The sequence below is a fragment of the Suricata suricatta genome, chromosome 6 (assembly GCF_006229205.1).
Source record: "Suricata suricatta isolate VVHF042 chromosome 6, meerkat_22Aug2017_6uvM2_HiC, whole genome shotgun sequence".
NCBI classification, from domain to species: Eukaryota; Metazoa; Chordata; class Mammalia; order Carnivora; family Herpestidae; genus Suricata; species Suricata suricatta.
The window spans coordinates 49,255,286-49,273,563 of NC_043705.1; the positions used below are offsets into that span (position 1 = coordinate 49,255,286).

Here is an 18,278-nt window from a genome sequence, read left to right on the forward strand (position 1 = left end):
AATATGGGTGGGTGATGAAAAAATGTTCTCAGGAAACTTTTAGAACTATAAATTACTGTGTGTTCTCTTTTATTTGTTAAGTTTACCGTGTCCGACAGCTCTAAAGCACAGGTTTATGTGGATAAATGAGGGCATTGTTCTCGTAATCTGTTCCTTTGGTTCAATCCATTAACTAGCTTCATATTTACTATAAAACTTACAAGTTAGAAGGAACCTTATATTTATTATTTTTGAAAGCTGAATAGACTAAACCTCTAAATCCCAGTGTGTGAGGTAGTCATTACATACCAAGCACTTTATAAGGATCATTTCAAATAAGTAAACCTTCTCACAACCTTATGAGGTCCTTGTGGTTATTATTTCCATGTTCCCAGGACGGAAAGTGAGTCTCAGGGTAAGTGGCTTGCTCGCCATCAGACAGCTGGCGAGCAGCGGCCCTGAGACTCAGTTCTGGGCACGCAGATGGGGGCCTTTCTCTCTTCATCCCTGCATCCCAAGGCGTGGCAACTACGAAGTCCTCTAATCTGTATCCAGTGAATTGAATTTTATTGTGTGGATATTTTCTTTATAGTCTTAGATAAAAATTATTTTTTGTTCTCATTCCCATTGCACTTCTGAGACCCTGTGGAGATGTGATTTGAGTAAATGCTGCTGTTTTAATTCAAGTATACAATATATTGTTTTTAGGAACATGAAAGAATTTCAAGAATCCATGAAGAGTTTAAGAAAAAAAAGAATGTGAGTAAAATCATTTTCTTTTTCAAAATATATTCCTATCCAGATGCAGTGGTGAGCTGACAGACCTTAGATCCTCTCAGCTAAAGTAGTTCTTTTTTAATATTTTTGTTTTGAGAGAGAGACAAGGAGAGAGAGAATCCCAAGTATGCTCTGTGCTGTCAGTGCAGAGTCCGACATGGCGGGTGGGCAGGGGTTGATCCCACAAACCTGGGAACATACCTGAGCCAAAATCAGAGTCGGATGCTCAACCAACTGAGCCACCCAGGCGCTCCTCTTCTTTAATGTTTGTTAACGAAGCCACTTACTAGAGAACATGAGTAGCTCCTGGACATCTTTTCCTCTCCTCTCTGTCTTCTCTTACATCTGGTTTAGCGCCCTAGGGAACTGAGCACCAATATAGAACTTTTCACGGACTTTTCCTTCAAAAAGGTTAAGTTATTTTATGGTTTTCACTGCATACTTAATTGCACAGATCGGTAGAGCCTGGAGAGAGCTTTTATTAATCTTTATTGTACTGATTGTTTGCTCTTTGATATAATTTAAACTACCAAAGTTAAAGTTGTCTCCGTATTTCCCACTCAGTTTTGCTGTGAAACTAACACTATTCTAAACAATAAAATCTATTTTTAAAATGTAGAGAAATGCTATTCTTACTAGGAAGATCTTGAAATCTGTTGCAGAAAGTCTCCTACGAAGGGTCATTTTCTGGGTGATAATGTATGTTTCTGTGTTCTTCACTGAGGAAACTGGAGGCTAAAATAATGGCTGTGCTTTCTTTTTCAGGATCCTACATTTCTGGAAAAGAAAGAACGCTGTGATTATCTAAAGAATAAACTTTCTCACATAAAGCAAAGAATTCAAGAATATGATAAAGTAATGAATTGGAATGTAGAAGGTTACTCTTAAACCTTATTTGAAACCACTTATTTTTATATTAAACTTAATATTTATTTACTGTCTTTTTCATGCTAGTCTCTGGGTAGAGAAGCATGCACTTCCGGCATCAGCTTTTAATTGGTATAGCCAGTAAACCATGTTATGATAGTATGATTTCACTTCAAACATTTCAAAACAGATTCAGATTTACCAAGAGTCTTTATTCAGAATGGAAGAAATGCTATGTTCATCTGTGTACACTTTATACTTACCTTGTCAAAAGTAGCTTAGAGATCATACCCTTGCAGATCAATTCTGGTGCTGCTTTTTCCTTTTTTACTCAGGCTACTCCTAGGATTTCTCTACGACACATTTTTCTTCCTAGCCAAGGTGTCATTTCTTCTCTTGAAAGGGATTTGAGTCCTAGATCAACATTTTCAAGTCTTATGATCTTGGGCAAGTTGCTTACCCTCTCTGAACCTATTTTCTCACCTGTAAAAATGGAGCTAATAATAGTACCTCCTTTGTAGAGTTGTTATGAGGATTATATGAGTTAATATTTGCAAAGCACTGAGAATAGATCCTGGCACGTTATACACAGTACCTTAGAGTGTGTGAAATCTGTAGCAGTGGTTGTGACACGAGCAAACCAGCAAGCAAAGGTTTTTCATGGGCAAGTTCAACCAGCTAACCAAAAGGTCCCATGTGCCTCATGAATTTCTTTCTTTGCTATTAGTAACTCTGACCACACATAGCCTTAAGTGGATGCTTCCTTGTGGATCTGTGCCCACTGGGGTCCACCGCATCCTTCCTGTCGTCCCTCAGCATCACCGGGCACATATGTCCACAGCCCCACAGCCCACCATTCCTGTATACATCCAGTGTGAGGATGGTGTGACTGTTGTTGCCTTTCTGTCCTGTCTGGGGGTCCCTCCTAAGGCCCCATGATCTTCCATTTACTTAGGGCCTCCTTTTGGTTTTTTTTTTCTTTGTTTGTTTTGTTTTTTTAAATAGTTTATTGTCAAATTGGTTTCCATACAACACCCAGTGCTCTTCCCCACAAGTGCCCTCCTCCCTCACCACCACCTGTTTTCCCCCCTCCCCCTTCCCCTTCAACCCTCAGTTCATTTTCAGCATTCAATAGTCTCTCAAGTTTTACATCCCTCTCTCTCCCCAACTCCTTCCCTCTTCCCCTCCCCGGGTGCTCCATTAGGTTTCTCCTGTTTTCCTGTTAGACCTATGAGTGCAAACATATGGTGTCTATGCTTCTCTGCCTGACTTATTTCACTTACTATGACACCCTCGAGGTCCATCCACTTTCCTACAAATGGCCATATTTCATTCTTTCTCATCACCATGTAGTACTCCATTGTGTGTATATACCACATCTTCTTGATCCACTCATCAGGTGATGGACATTTAGGCTCTTTCCATGATTTGACTATTGTTGACATTGCTACTATGAACATTGGGTACATGTGCCCCAATGCATCAGCACTTCTGTATCTCTTGGGTAAATCCCTAGCAGGGCTATTGCTGGGTCATAAGGGAGTTCTATGGGTAGTTTTTTGAGGAACCTCCACACTGTTTTCCAGAGCGGCTGTATCAGTTTACATTCCCACCAACGGTGTAGGAGGGTGTTAAGGCCTCCTTTTGACTTACTGTGAGGTTTCATCTTCCCAAGCATCATCTCGGGTTTGGGGCTATTCATGAGAAATGTTTTGTTTTTGTCAGTATGTACAATGGACTACCTGAAAAAATGTTTTAAAAAACCATTGTTATTGGATCCTATTCCCCAGCATCTATCTCGGAGATAGTTTCCGAGGTGCAGAAGTACAATTTCTGCTTAACGTAGCTGCCATTCCAACAAGTAATGCTCAAAGAATTGACTAAAGTGGTGAAACCAAAGAAAGGCATGTGGAAAAGCAAGAGGCTTAAAAAACTTGGATACCGAATGACTTCCTAGTTTTTCCTTATCATTGAAATCTTAGTGTTTATTGTTAATATTTTAATGCCATGGCTCTCAGGCGATGCTTCAGGCCCAAAGTGTCTTAGCAGGTGACACCTAGGGAAGAGTGAGGTCCCTCTAGAAGCCCCTCAACTTCAACAGCTTCACTTTCTGTTTTATATATGAGGCTCCATGTAACATTTCACTTAAGACGCATACCAGTGCTTTAAGAAAAGGAAAAGTAACATGAAATAATACCATTTTGATAGATTATAAAGATAATATAGATATTATCGATATCAATATAGTGAAATGAAGTGTTAGATTTAACTTTGTGAAATTTAATTTTACTACAATTATAAATGTTAATCTTTGAAAAACCACTGTTGTAACACTGACTTTTTAAATTTTTTATGTCTATACCTAAGTATATTAAAATTTCAGTTACTTGCTTTTCTTGTGTACCCTTTATGTATTTTTATTTATTTACTTATTTTTTAAGTTTATTATTTTGAGAAAGAGAGAGAGACAGTGTGAGTGGGGAGGGGCAGAGAGGGAGGGAGACAATCTGAAACCGGCTCCAGGCTCTGAACTGTCAGCACAGAGCCTGACGCAGGTCTTGAACTCTCATACTGAGATATCATGACCTGAGCCGAAGTCAGATGCTTAACCAACTGAGCCAACCAGGTGCCCCCTCTATGAATTTTTAAATGTTAATTTATTTTTGAGACAGAAAGCAAGCACAAGCTGGAGAGGGGCAGAGAGAGAGGGAGTCAGAAGATCCAAAGGCAAGAGATGGGGCACCTGGGTGGCTCAGTTGGTTAAGCATCTGACTCGGCTCAGGCCATGATCTCACAGTTTGTGAGTTTTAGCTCCACATTGAGCTCTGTCCTGACAGCTCAGGAGCCTGCTTCAGATTCTGTGTCTCCTTTTCCCTCTGGCCCTCCCCCACTTGTGTTCTGTCTCTCTCTGTCTCTCAAAAATAAATAAATGTAAATTTTATAAATTGAATAAAAAAGAAAGAAAGAAAGGCAGGAGAGCCCAACACCGGGGCTTGAACTAAAAAAATGTGAGATCATGACCTGAGCCGAAGTCAGACACCTAACTGATTGGACCACCCAGGCGCCCCATGCAAGCCCTTTATTGTTTGCATTTCTAGCATTCCTGTGTTGACCTGGGCATGTTCTTGAAAATGTTTTCCACTATCAGAAAATAAACTGGAAAGTCATTGAAAACCTGTAGGTCGTGATGTTCAGGTGACAATTTCTTCCTCCCCCATTATTTGCAAAAATTCAAAGTTAAGGCCACTGTGTACCACACGCTGAGTGGCTTAAACAACAGAAATCTATTGTCTCACGTTTCTGCAGGCAGAAGTTTGAAATCCAGGTGTCAGCAGAGCCAAGCTCTCTCTAAAAGCTGTCGGGAAATCCTTCCTAGCTCCTGGTGGTTGGCTGGCCACGTGTGGTGTTCCTGGGCTTGTGTGTTTATCACTCCAGCCCTCCGCCTTCACATTGCCTTCTGCTGTCTCTGTCTTCCCGTGGCTTTCTTCTTAGAAACACTAGTCGTATTGGATTAGGGGCCCATCCTCTCTAGTATGCCCTCATCGTAACTAATGGCACCTATTTAACAAATGGCAAAGACCATCTTTCCAAATAACGTCACATTCTCGACATACCAGAGGTTGGAACTTTTTAGGAGGTAAGGATACAATTCAACCTTATCAGCCATTTTTGGCAAGTTGTGAGATTCAGAAGCAAAGATATTTCCCTGTACATTTTCTTTCTTCCAGATAACTTTAACATATATTCTAATTTGAAACTTAATATAAATGTATCAATATATCTATAAACTTTTAAAAATTATTTAGAAAGAGTGTGTGTGCACACAGGAGAGGATGGTGAGAGAGAGAGAGCGTGCATGCTAACGAGGATTTTAGGCAGGCTCCACTCAGCACAGAACCTGACACAGTGCTGAACCCCACAATCCTGGGATCATGGCCTGAGCTGAAATCAAGAGTCAGATGCTGAGCCGACTGAGCCACCCACGTGCCCCGAGAATATGTCAACATATCTAAAGCTTAGAAAGAAGAAGATACATATTCTCTACTTGTTCATTTGTCAGTAATGTGCCAAATGCTTTCGTTGGCCAGATACTTTTCTAGCATTGAAGATACAGTAGTCAGCGAAACAGAAAACCCGAAACTGTTGTCTAATGGAAAATCTGAATGAGACAACCACAGCTTGGTAATGAAATACACATTTTTGTTATGTACATTTCTGGAAATGATTTGTGTAGTGAACCTGATACCACCAATGTTCAAAAGAGAGACAATATAGGAAAAAATCTATAATTCTTTCTGATTCTCATCTTTAAAAAAAAACAAAACTATTGTAGGGGTACCTGGGTGGCTCACTTGGTTGAACATCTGACTTTGGCCCAGGTTATGGTCTCACAGTTCATGAGACCAAGCCCCACCTTGGGCTCACTGCTGTCAGCACAGAGCCTGCTTTGGAGTCTCTGTTCCCCTCTCTGCCCGTCCCCCACGTTCTCTCTCTCTCTCTCTCTCTCTCTCTCTCTCTCTCTCTTTCTCTCTCAAAAATAAATTAAAAAATTTTTTTAAATAAAATAAAAAATAGGGGCACCTGGGTGGCTCAGTTAGTTGGGCATCTGACTTCGGCTCTGGTCATGATCTCGCAGTTCGTGGGTTCGAGCCCTGCTTCAGGCTCTGTTCTGACAGCTAGCTCAAAGCCTGGAGCCTGTCTTTGGATTCTTTGTCTCCCTCTCTCTGCCTTTCCCCTGCTCATGCTGTCTCTCTCTCTCTAAAATAAAACATTAAAAAAATTTTTAATTAAAAAATAAAACTATTGTAGAATAATTTTTTAAAGAAAAAAATAGTCTTGATTCTGTGTCTCCCTCTCTCTCTGACCCTCCACTGCTCATGCTGTCTCTCTCTCTCTCTCTAAAAAATAAAACATTAAAAAAAATTTTTAAATTAAAAATAAAACTATTGTAGAATAATTTTTTAAAGAAAAAGCATAGTCCCACCACTACTGGGGTCCCTGGCTGGCTCAGTCAGTAGAACATGTGACTCTTGGTCTTGGGGTTGTGACTTCCAGCCCCTAGTTGGGTGCAGAGATTACTTAAAAGTCCCACCACGATCAATTCCACTCCTTGTCAGTATATACTGTTTAGAACATATCCTCCCAGTCTCTCTTTCTCTTTTTTTTTTTTAGTGTTTATTATTTTTTGAGAGAGTCAGGGAGAGAGCATAGAGTCAGCACAGAGCCAGACACAGGGCTTGAATCCATGAGCTGTGAGATCATGACCTGAGCTGAAACCAAGAGTTGGGTATTTAATCAACTGAGCCATCCAGGTGCCCTTCCAGTCTTTTTATGATACATATAATCATTCTTACATTGTCTACATCAATACTTTAAATGTGTTTTTAAAGAGAAGTATCTTAGTAGCGCCTGGGTGACTTGGTTGAGCTTCCAACTTTGGCTCACGTCATGACCTCACAGTTCATGAGTTTGAGCCTCTGCTCTAACTGCTGTGAGCATAAAGCCCACTTTGATCCTCTGTCCCCCCCTCTATCTGCCCCCTCTTAGCTAGCATTCTCTCAAAAGTAAACATTTAAAAAGAGAGGCACCTGGGTGGCTCAATTGGTTGAGCATCCAACTTTGGCATAAGTCATGATCATGCGGTTCATAGGTTCCAGGCCTGTGTCAGGCTTTGTGCCGACAGCTCAGAGCCTGAAGCCTGCTTTGGATTCTGTGTCTCCCTTTCTCTCTGTCCCTCCCCTGACTGTACTCTGTCTCTCTCTCTCAAGAATAAATAAACATTAAAAAAGAATTAGAAAGTAAAAAAATAAATAAATAAAGGAGTATCTGAAGGGCTGCACCAGCAAATGATAGAGCAACCCTCCTCTACTAGAAAAGCACGACGTGGTCAGAAGGTAAGAGATGATGCAGCCCAATAGATGCAGAAGGTAGACTTGAGCTTGCACAACCGAGACTCCGTTACTGACCGTGTGATCTTAACTGTTGAACCTAAGTGTCCTCCTTAGCTATGCCATGAAGATACTGTTACTGCCTAGCGAAGCTACTGTGAAAATTTAATGGAATAATATGTTTAAAATATAAGATGGTTGCTCAGTAAGTGGTGGCTGGATAGTCCAAATACAGTTTTCATTGTGTTAATGAGGACTATTTTAAAGGTACAATCTCAAAGTAACTTTAATAATAACAATATTAAAAGGCCTTTTCAGAAATTATATAAATACTACATTTATTGTAGAAAATTTACAAAATGAAGGTAAGCTCATACTCTTTGAAATACACACAGATAAAATTGCCCCTAATTCTATCCCTGCACCTCCCACCCCCGGCACCACCAGGATAGTCCCTGTTGACATTTTGGAGCATACCCTTCCTTTCTTATCTTACTGAGGCATGTACTTGTATGCATATATAGAGAAGAGCTTTGGTGTTTATACAGAATTTTTTATCGTATACCATGTTGTGTTATAACTAATAATAAACTAGATAAGTTATTTTTTCTGAATTGTGTTTTAATGCTTTCTATTTCATTTTAATGCAATTCAGTTACATAATTGTTTTAAAGTTATTGACATTTGTATTATAAAAAGCAAGGAATGGGAGTTAAATCTAGGTTCAAGCTGTGTGGCCTCAGGCAAGTCACTAAACTGAACAGTGAGAGCAGATGGGATAAAGAAAATAACCTCGAATCTTACTGTAAGTGAAAATTCTCTATGAAAATGCTTACATTTAATTTACATTTTTGGTTTTGATAATGTAACCGATAAGAAATTTTCATTTGCAGAAGTATCGTTTATTGTTAATAACCTGATCTATTAATGAGTACATTGATCATATAATCAGGGTTTCTTTGAAAGTCTGCATATTTTGGTGTAGACTACTATCTCCCCAATGGCTTTTGACACATTCAAATAATATTTCCACTTCAAAGCACTGACCTGACAGCCAGAGCATCAGATGCCAATGTGAAAGGAGGGAAGAGAAGTCTGGAGACTAGGGTAGGCATTTGTCAACTAACAAGATACAGATTTGAAACCTTACTGTTTTTTTTAAATTTTGTTTAATGTTTATTTATTTTTGAGAAAGAGACAGAGCACGAGTGGGGGAGGGGCAGAGAGAGAGAGGGAGACACAGAATCTGAAGCAGGTTCTAGGCTCCAAGCTGTCAACACACAGCACAACATGGGGCTTGAACTCACAAACTGCAAGATCGTGACCTGAGCCGAAGTCAGATGCTTAACGAACTGAGCCACCAGGAGTCTCCTTACTTCCTTTATAAAGAAAGAAAAAGGCTACCAGATAGGAGAAGCTTACCACAGACCCCACCTCCAGGTATGTATTTAAAGACCTAATTCTGTTCACCCTGTAATTTGTTTAATGGTTAAGCCTATCATTTAATTGCTTTGGACGAACTACAGTTATTGCAACATGTCAGTCCCATAGTAGGTATTTATCAGAAAGTTTGAATTATAAGTAGCATACAAGCTTTCTCTTTTTATGCCAAACACTCTTTTGTGCTACCTATTAAAATGAGAAATGTATATGTTTATATTTTAAATGTTTAATTGAAGTTTAGTTAACATATAATGTTATATTAGTTTCAGGTGCACAACATAATGATTTGCAATTGTAAACATTGTGGAATGCTCTCTGTGATAAGTGTAATCATCATCTATCACCATACAAAATTATTGCAGTATTATTGATTATATGCTCTATGCCGTACTCTTCGTCCCAGTGACTTATTTGTTTTGTAACCAAGTTTGTACTTCTGCACTTCTTACTCCCCTTCACTTATTTTGCCTGTCCCGTCCCCACCTCTGACAGCCACCAATTTATTTTATTTATTAGTTTTTGTTGTTTGCTTATTTTATTTTTAGAAATCATATGGAATTTGTCTTTTTCTGACTTAATACATTTAGTATAATGCCCTCTGGGTCCCTCCAGGTTGTTGCAAATGGCAACATTTCATTCTTTTCTATGGCTGAGTGATATCTCACTGTATATGTATAACACATCTTTATCCATTTATCAGTCCGTGGGCCCAGGTGGCTTTCATACCTTGGCTGTTGTAAATAATGTTGCAATACACATAGGGTGCATATATCTTTTCAAATTAGAGTTTTCACTTTCTTTGGATAAATATCCAGAAATAGAATTACTAGGTGATCTGGTACTTCTACTTTAAGTTTTTTGAGGAACCTCCGTACTGTTTTCCACAGTGACTGCGCCAATCTATATTCCCACCAGCAGTGTGCCAGGGTTCACTTTGTGCCAGGGTTCTCTTTTTGCCACATCCTCATCAAGACTTGGTATTTCCTGTCTTTCGATACTAGCCATTCTGACTGGTGTAAGGTCATACCTCATTGTGATTGTGATCTGCATTTCCCTGATGATGAGTGATATTGAGCATCTTTTCATGTGTCTGTTGGCCATCTGTATGTTTTCTTTGAAAAATGTTTATTCAGGGGGTGCCTGAGGGCTCCGTCAGTAGAGCGTCCAGCTTCAGCTCAGGTCATGATCTCATGATTTGTGGGTTCGAGCCCCACGTCAGGCTCTGTGCTGACAGCTCAGAGCCTGGAGCCTGTCTTCAGATCCTGAGTCTCCCTCTCTCTCTGCCCCTCCCCTGCTCACGCTGTCTCTCTCTCTCAAAAATAAATAAACCATTAAAAATTTAAGAAAAGAAAAGAAAAATGTCTATTCAGGCTCTCTGTCCATTTTTAATCAGATGATTTGGGGTTGTTTTTGGTGTTGTATAATTTCTTTATATATTTAGAATATTCACCCCTTATCAGACATATCATTAACAAAGATTTTCTCCCATTCCGTGGGTTGACTTTTCATTTTGTTTATGGTTTCCTTTGCTGTGCAAATAGGTTTTTAGTTTAATATAGCCCCAATTATTTCCTTTTTGCTTTTGTTTCCCTTGCCTGCAAAACATATTTCCTGAGACTTATCTGGAAAAATATTGCTGAGGTCAATGTTCATGAGTTTACTGCCTATGTTTTCTTCTAGGAGTTTTATGATTTCGGGTTCACATTTAGGTCTTTAATCCATTTTGAGTTTATTTTTGTATTTGGTGTAGGAAAGTGGTCCAGTTCAGTTCTTTGGCATGCAGCTTTCTAGTTTTCCCAGCACCATTTGTTGACGAGACCATCTTTACTCCCATTGCATGTTCTTGTCTCCTTTGTTATCGATTAATTGGCCATATAAGCATGAGTTTCCCTCTGGGTTCTGTATCCTATTCCATTGATTTATATGTCTACTGTTAGTTCCAATGCCATACTGGTTTTTGTGTGTGTGTGTGTGTGTGTGTGTGTGTGTGTGTGTGTGTGTGTGTGTTAGAGAGAGAGAATGCAAGTCCGGGAGAGGGGCAGGAAGAGAGCATCTTAAGCAAGCTCCATGCTCAGCATGGAGCCCAACTTGGGGCTCAATCCCGTGACCCTGAGATCATGGCCTGAGCTGAAATCAGGAGTTAGATGCTCTGTCGACTGAGCCACCCAGGCACTGGTGTACTGTTTTAATTATCATAACTTTGTAGTATGGCTTGAAATCTGCTATTGTGGTACCTTTGGCTTGGTTCTTCTTTCTCAAGATTGTGTTAGCTATTTAAAGTCTTCTGTGACTCCATCCAGTTTTTAGGGGTTTTTTTTCTAGTTGTATAAAAACAACACATATTTATAATAATCATTTGTGGGAGGATTTAAATAGGAGGATTCAGCAGTCAGGGTCTTAGTTGTAAGCCACAGAAAGCCAAGGTGGTTGATTTAAGGAGAAGAGGAATTTATTAGCACATACTCTCCCTGACAAGCATTGCTGGGGCAGCTGTAGAATTGCATTGGATGCTGTATGACAGGCCGTGCACTGTCCACAGTGACACCTAAAACCCCGTCTGCTGAGAACAGCTCTCCTGCCCCTGCTGCCCGTGTACCAAGGGCACCACCAACTGTGCCATCCATCCGTGGGTGCTGGAAGCACTCATGACTCAGATTCAGATGATTCAGAGTGAGAAGTGGATTGAGGCAACTAGGTCACTTGCCCTGCTCCGGTTACAAAGGAGACCAGGATGGCAAGGGATTTTTGAGCTTCAGTGCATGGGCTGGGCCTTCTAACCGAGATTCAGCACTCAGGGAATTCCCCAAAAGTATGAAGGGATTTGGACGCTGACAGCAAAAGGAAAACAAATACCACCTGCAGAATAGTAGTTGTCCTAATTGTGAGTGTAGTCAGGGCTTTAAATTACTCACTTATGAATAGTCCAGATACACCAATGACAGCCAATGCCAAAACGTCCTTAATCTTAGCCCTACCAGTTGCTGAGAGAAAAGGCAGGGAGGGTCCCCACTAACTTCCTAAACATAGGAGATGTGTTCCTTGACTTCAGGCTTGGGATTCAGAAAGCATTATCACCCAGAAAGCATTGAGGTGCAGTAATTTCCTGGCCTTACCAAAAATAGGTCAGGTTTTTCTATTATATGCTCTTATACACCTGTGCCTCTTACTGAAATGAGTATAAATGTTTCCCAAAAGACATGTAAATGAATGTTCTTAGCAGCTTGATACATAATAGCCCCAAACTGGCATTAACCCAGATGTCCATCAACATTAGTGTAGTAGAAATGAGAATAAATTATGATATAGTCATAGAATACTACAGAGCAACTAAAAAGAACAAACTGGTATTGCATGTAAAACATGACACAGTGTTGAACAAAAACGAGACCTGAATGCATACTGCACAAGCTGATTTATATAAAGTCTCCAAACATGCAAAATTAAGCAAAGTTGACCTACAAAAGCAGATCACGTCAGGAGAGCTAGTTAGTAACTGGGAAGGGGTATGAGGAAGCATTCTGGGGTACGAGAATATTCTATATACTGTTTTTGAGGGTAGTTACATGGGTGTATACATATTTAAAAAGTTATTTCAGGGGTGCCTCGGGTGGCTCAGTCAGTTGAGCATCTGACTTCAACTCAGGTCATGATCTCACAGTTCATGGGTTCGAGCTCTGTGTCGGGCTCTGTGCTGGCAGCTCAGAGCCTGTATTCTGCTTCTGATTCTGTGTGTCCCTCTCTCTCTACCCCTCCCCTGCTCATGATCTGCTTTTCTCTGTCTTGAAAAAATAAACAAATGTTAAAAAAATTTTTTTTAAGTTATTTCATTCTCCTCTTGAGATTCCTTCACTTTTTTGCATTTAACCTTTGTCTCTTCTATATCAATAAAAAGTTATTTTAAAAAGTTAATCTCTGCTGGTAGAATTCAGAATAGAGGTTACCTCTAAGAGATGATTATGGCTGGTAAGGGGCACAAAGGAGCCTCCTAGGGGTTATATGTTGATCTGGTTGGTTACCTGGGTATATATAGAGAGAGACAAAAATTTATGTAGCTGCACACTTAAAAGTTCTTTTTAATTGTACATATGTAATACTTCATTTTTTTAAGTTTATTTATTTATTTTGAGATAGAGAAAGAGTGTGAGCAGGGGAGGGACAGAGAGAGAGGAAGAGAGAAAATTTCAAGCAGGCTCCACACTGTCAGTACAGAGCCCAATGTGGGTCTCGATCTCATGAACCATGAGATCGTGACCAGAGCCAAAACGAAGAAGCAGAGACTTAACTGACTGAGCCAACTAGGTGCCCCTATAATACCTACATTTTTAATAATCATATATGTTTGAAGAAAAGTATGTTTCCAGTTTATTTCTTTTAAGGTTTATTTCTTTGTTTTAGAGAGAAAGAGAGACAGACAGCACATGAGCAGGGGAGGGGCAGAGACAGGGGGGAGAGAGAATCCCAAGCAGTCTCCATGCTATCAGTGCATAGCCCAATGTGGGGCTCGAACTCACGAACTGTGAGATCATGACCTGAGCCAAAATCAAGAATCAGACACTTAACCGACTGAGTCACCCTGGTGCCGCTATCTGCAGCTTAAAGCATCGATATAAATTTAAGACCACAATCCTTCCAGACATTGAAAACTGCTTAGTGCTCCAGTGGTCTCTGGAGAGTATTTATAGCTATGGCAACACAGCGGTCTTAGAACTGTTGGTTTAATGAGTCCTGTTTGAAATCCACGATTGTGTTTGTGACTTTGAACTAAGTCCCACAGCTGAGAGGGCAGATTATAACCATTTTCTCTACCTTTTCTTTTATAAGCAGCTCAAAACCAGAAAGTTACAAATGAATGAACCTGAAAATTATTTTTACCTGTTGAAAAGCTTTTACTCTAACATTATATTCGTGCCTGTGACTTATCTTTGTGCATAGAGCAAGAGGCCGAAGGCTATATGACTGGTGAGGGGAAAATACTGTCTCTTAGTAATGTTGAAAAACAGCATACCTTCCTTGTTTAAACCTTGTTTGTGATCAGGAAGCCTGCCAATGCTGTTAATATTCAAGGGGACTCTGCAGATTGTTCTTGCCGAAGGGCAAGCCCAAGTTCAACCGTGGGACAAAGCTCTGCACAGCTACCTTCAAAAGTATTTGGAGGGTGCCTGCCATGGGACCGAGTCACCCAGGTGCACAGTGTGGCGGAAACGGTCTGCTGCTGTTCATACAATGAGTGGTGATATCCAGGATTTTCTTAGAAACCCTTGAGATTAAGAGTTTGAAAAAAAAAAAAAAGAGTTTGAAATCAGAGGATATGGAGAGATTACTTACTGCACGAATGTTATCGTAGGTATCTGATGTCATCATACCGATGTCAGTGAGTAATTCTGATGAGTCACTTGCACCGTGTCACTCTTTCCTTACAGGTTGTTCTTTGATTTTCTCCTGCGCTCATGATGAGAAATTGGTGCTGAACGACCGGATGGTGGAAATTCCTCCTCATCTTTGTGACCCTCAAATCTGTATCAGCTCACGCCTGGGCTGGAACAACATCCTCCCTGGTCTTCCCACCTCGGTTTCCCAGTGTTAGTTGAGTATGACTTGAGCACTTCCGTGCAAAGCGGATGCTTTGCTTACACAGCTCATGAAGCTTAACCATAGATTTTTCTTTCACAGAAGTCATTCGTGTGCCGTATGCTTACAAACTTTGTTGGAAGCTGTGTAATAGAGTGACTGAGAGTTTGGGCTGTGGAACCAGACTGCCTGGGTCCAAATCCTGGTAATGCCACTTACTTGCTGTGTAACCTTAGACAAGTGACTTCATCACTCTGTGCCTCAGGTTCCTTATTGTATAATGGGAATAACATCATTTACCCACTGAGGCTTTTGTGAAGATTGATCTAAAACATGTAAAGCACACTTAGTCCAATGTCTTAGCACACAGTAGCAGAGCAAATGTTTGCATATTATTAGCAGTTTTTCATAAAACATGCTTTTTGTCTAACGTTGTGTTTATGCCAATGAATTCTCTTTGTTTGTGATAGGGCAGGAGGCTGAGAGATGTATGCCAGGTGAGCAAAATACTGTTTGTTAGAAATGTGGGGGGGAGCGTCTGGCTGGATCAATCAGTGGAGTGTGCAACTTTTGATCTCAGGGTTACAAGTTCGAGCCCATGTTGGATGTAGAGATTATTTAAAAAATTTTTTTAAATGTGAGAAAGAAACCAGTCCTTTCCTATTTTGTGATAGCTATAAAACAGAATGCTACAGAGCAATGAAATAGAATGAACCACTGCTACCTGCAAAATACGATAGAGCACTGAACAAAAACTGGGCAAAAATACATACTACACAGTCCCATTTGTATAAAGTCCAAAAGAAGCAAAACAAACCAATGGTGATATAAGTCAATATAGAATTATTTTTCTTTCTCTTTCCCTAAAGCCCAATGCCTTTAATTCTAAACTCTCAGAAGCTAGGGACTATGACTCTATCATTTTTGTGCCTCTGCTTGGGCCTCTATAGTGGCTGGTCTAATTATCAGAATTACTGGGTATCAAGACCTGAGCCAAAATCAAGAGCTAGATGCTTAATTTCATTTTCTAGTTTCCTTTCTGGGATTTTCCAACTTGTCTGGAAATGGGACCAGGGAGAAACCCAGGACCAGACACTCCAAATCCATTCTCTTCTTCCTCTCATGACTTGCTGGAACCTCACAATGGCAAAGCCCAACCCAAGGGCAAAGACAAGGGGCCTGATGATGTCATCTTCCCAGGTCGGCCCTTGGGGCCCTGGTGGAGACGGATGGAGGATGTGTCCTGGGGAAGACATCCAGCACCTGTGCAAACTCACTGAATGCCAACCAACGTCAACTCTGTTATTGTCCCATTTTACAACTGAGGAACCTGGACACAGAGGCAGATCCTCAAGTTTTTCACACAAGCAATGCTCGCTTCTTCCTACAGGGTATTATTCCATTGCAGAATTTGCACCAAATCTCATAGGGTCTGGATGCTCCCATTGAAGGCCCAATTCATTTTAGCTCCTTGACCTTCACATCTTCGCCCTTCTTCTCCTGCACAATTTATAGTCACAGCTGGTTCCATAAATACATATAATGTTGGAGTCATTCAAGGAGGCACCACCCAATTCTCTCATTCTATAGAGTAATCAGCAGTCCAAGTTCTATGTCATATATTCATTTTCTATTCCCTGGCTAGACTTTAAGCCATAGAAGGGCAGAAACCAAGTCTTAGATGATATGTCTCCCATACCCCTTAGCAGAGCAGAATACATGGCTGATACTCAACAAATTCATTTTGTTTGGTTTGGTTTTGGCTTCTTAAAGTTCATTTATTTATTTTGAAAGAGACAGAGCAGTGCAAGTGGGGGAGGGGCAGAAAGAGAGAGGGAGAATCGCAAGCAGGCCCCACACTGTCAGTGCAGAGCCCTTCACCACCAGGGCTCAAACTCATGCAACTCTGAGATCATGACCTGAGCCGAAATCAAGAGCTGGACGCTTAACCAACTGAGACACACAGGTGTTCCAACAACAAATTCATTTTGATTGGTTTGGTTGGTTAATGATTATTACTTGAAAGCAGATAAGCTATTTTAACATTGGAATTATCTGGTCTAGAGGTAAGAGAGAAACAAATTTTTTCATTCATAGCCGTTTAGAGTAGAAGTTGATAAACTATCAAAATGCCCGTCACCAAAATGTCAAAATTTAATACAATTCTTTAAAAAAAGCATTAACTTCTAACTTGGCAATCTCACTTCTAGGAGTTTGTACTAAGAACAAATTGACAGATATGGCAAAGATTTACGGACAAATATGTTTATCTCTGGGTAGTTTATAATAGTACACATCCAGATGCATATATGTTGTGAGAGACTGATATTCACTCAGTGGTCAGAGCAGGCAGAATAGCGGAACTTGGCCCTACCACTTGGGAGCAAGGTCTTCAGGAAGTCAATTACAACCTCTGTAGCTCTCAGCCCCACAGCAAGGACCAGTGACCGTTGGCTTCCATAACTTTGTCATCCCTTCCCCACATTCCAATTTAGGACTAATCACAGAAATCCAAATCCACTCCCCTAACCAGTCACACGGTGCCCACTTCTAATTAGTCCATCTCCAGTTTCCCCTGCCAACGACCTCCAATCAGGGCATGCCCAAGGCATTTCTTTTCTTTCCACTACAAAGCCTTCAATTCCTTTGCTTGCCTTTGAACCTCTGCCAGACCCAGAGGATGGTGGATGACTTCCTCCCTGCAACTAGTTCTGAATCAATAGCCTTTGGTTTTTTTTTTGGGTGTTTTTCATTTATTTCCATAACTGGTAACTACCAAAGAGGTCTGACAATAGAATATTTAAGTAGCTTATGGCATGTCTATATCGTGGAATGTTATACAGTGATTTAAAACAAAGTTTTTTGAGGAAAATTAAGTCAATTGGTAAAATGCTTATGAAATAATGTTGGGGGGAAAAGGTAAGCATATAGATAATTGGTTCTTCTGAGTTGGTGACACTGTGTATTATTTTCATGTTCTCTTTATGTCTTTCTATAATTTCCAGTGTTTTTAAATTTTTTTAATGTTTTATTTATTTTTGAGAGACAGAGAGAGACACTGGGAATAGGGGAGGGTCAGAGAGAAAGGGAGATACAGAATGTGAAGAAGGCTCCAGGCTCTGAGCTAGACACACAGAGCCCGATGCAGCGCTTGAACCCACGAACTGTGAGATCATGGCCTGAGCCAAAGCCGGATGCTTAACTGACTGAGCCACCCAGGTGCTCCTCTTTTTAAATTTTTTTAAAGTTTTATTCGGGGTGCCTGGGTGGCTCAATCAGTTGAGCGTCTGGCTTCTGCTCAGGTCATGATCTCACAGTTCGTGGGTTCAAGCCCCATGTTGAGCTCTGTGCTGACAGCTAGCTCAGAGCCTGGAGCTTGCTTCGGATTCTGTCTCCTTCTCTCTCTGACCCTCCCCAAGTCACACTCTCTCTCTCTCCCAAAAATAAATTTTATTTTATTTTATTTTTTAATAGTTTACTGTCAAATTGGTTTCCATATAACACCCAGTGCTTCTCCCCACAAGTGCCCCCCACCATGACATCACCCCCTCCCTTCTTCCCCCTCCCCCTTCAGTCCATGGTTCGTTTTCAGTATTCAGTAGTCTCCCTTGATCTGTGTCCCTCACTCTCCCCCACTCTCTTTCCCCCTTCCTCTCCCCATGGTCCCCTGCCAGGTCTCTCCTGTTAGACCTATGAATGCAAACATATGGTATCTATCCTTCTCTGCCTGACTTATTTCGCTTAGCATGACACCCT

General features: G+C 40.6%; 1 protein-coding gene across 2 annotated transcripts in view; it reads left to right on the forward strand.

The window, feature by feature from the left end:
- MARVELD2 (MARVEL domain containing 2) overlaps nucleotides 1-14,452 on the forward strand; it is a 34,027-nt gene extending 19,575 nt beyond the window's left edge. The window contains exons 6-7 of one of the 2 annotated variants that reach the window (XM_029941374.1): nucleotides 688-738; nucleotides 14,375-14,452. In XM_029941374.1, coding sequence (XP_029797234.1) covers nucleotides 688-738; nucleotides 14,375-14,386 — 63 coding nt within the window. In that variant the 3' untranslated portion in view covers nucleotides 14,387-14,452. Of the gene's footprint in view, nucleotides 1-687; nucleotides 739-1,521; nucleotides 1,694-14,374 lie in introns of those variants that run through there. The other variant, XM_029941373.1, reaches the window with a different exon arrangement.
- Nucleotides 14,453-18,278: the final 3,826 nt, after the last annotated feature.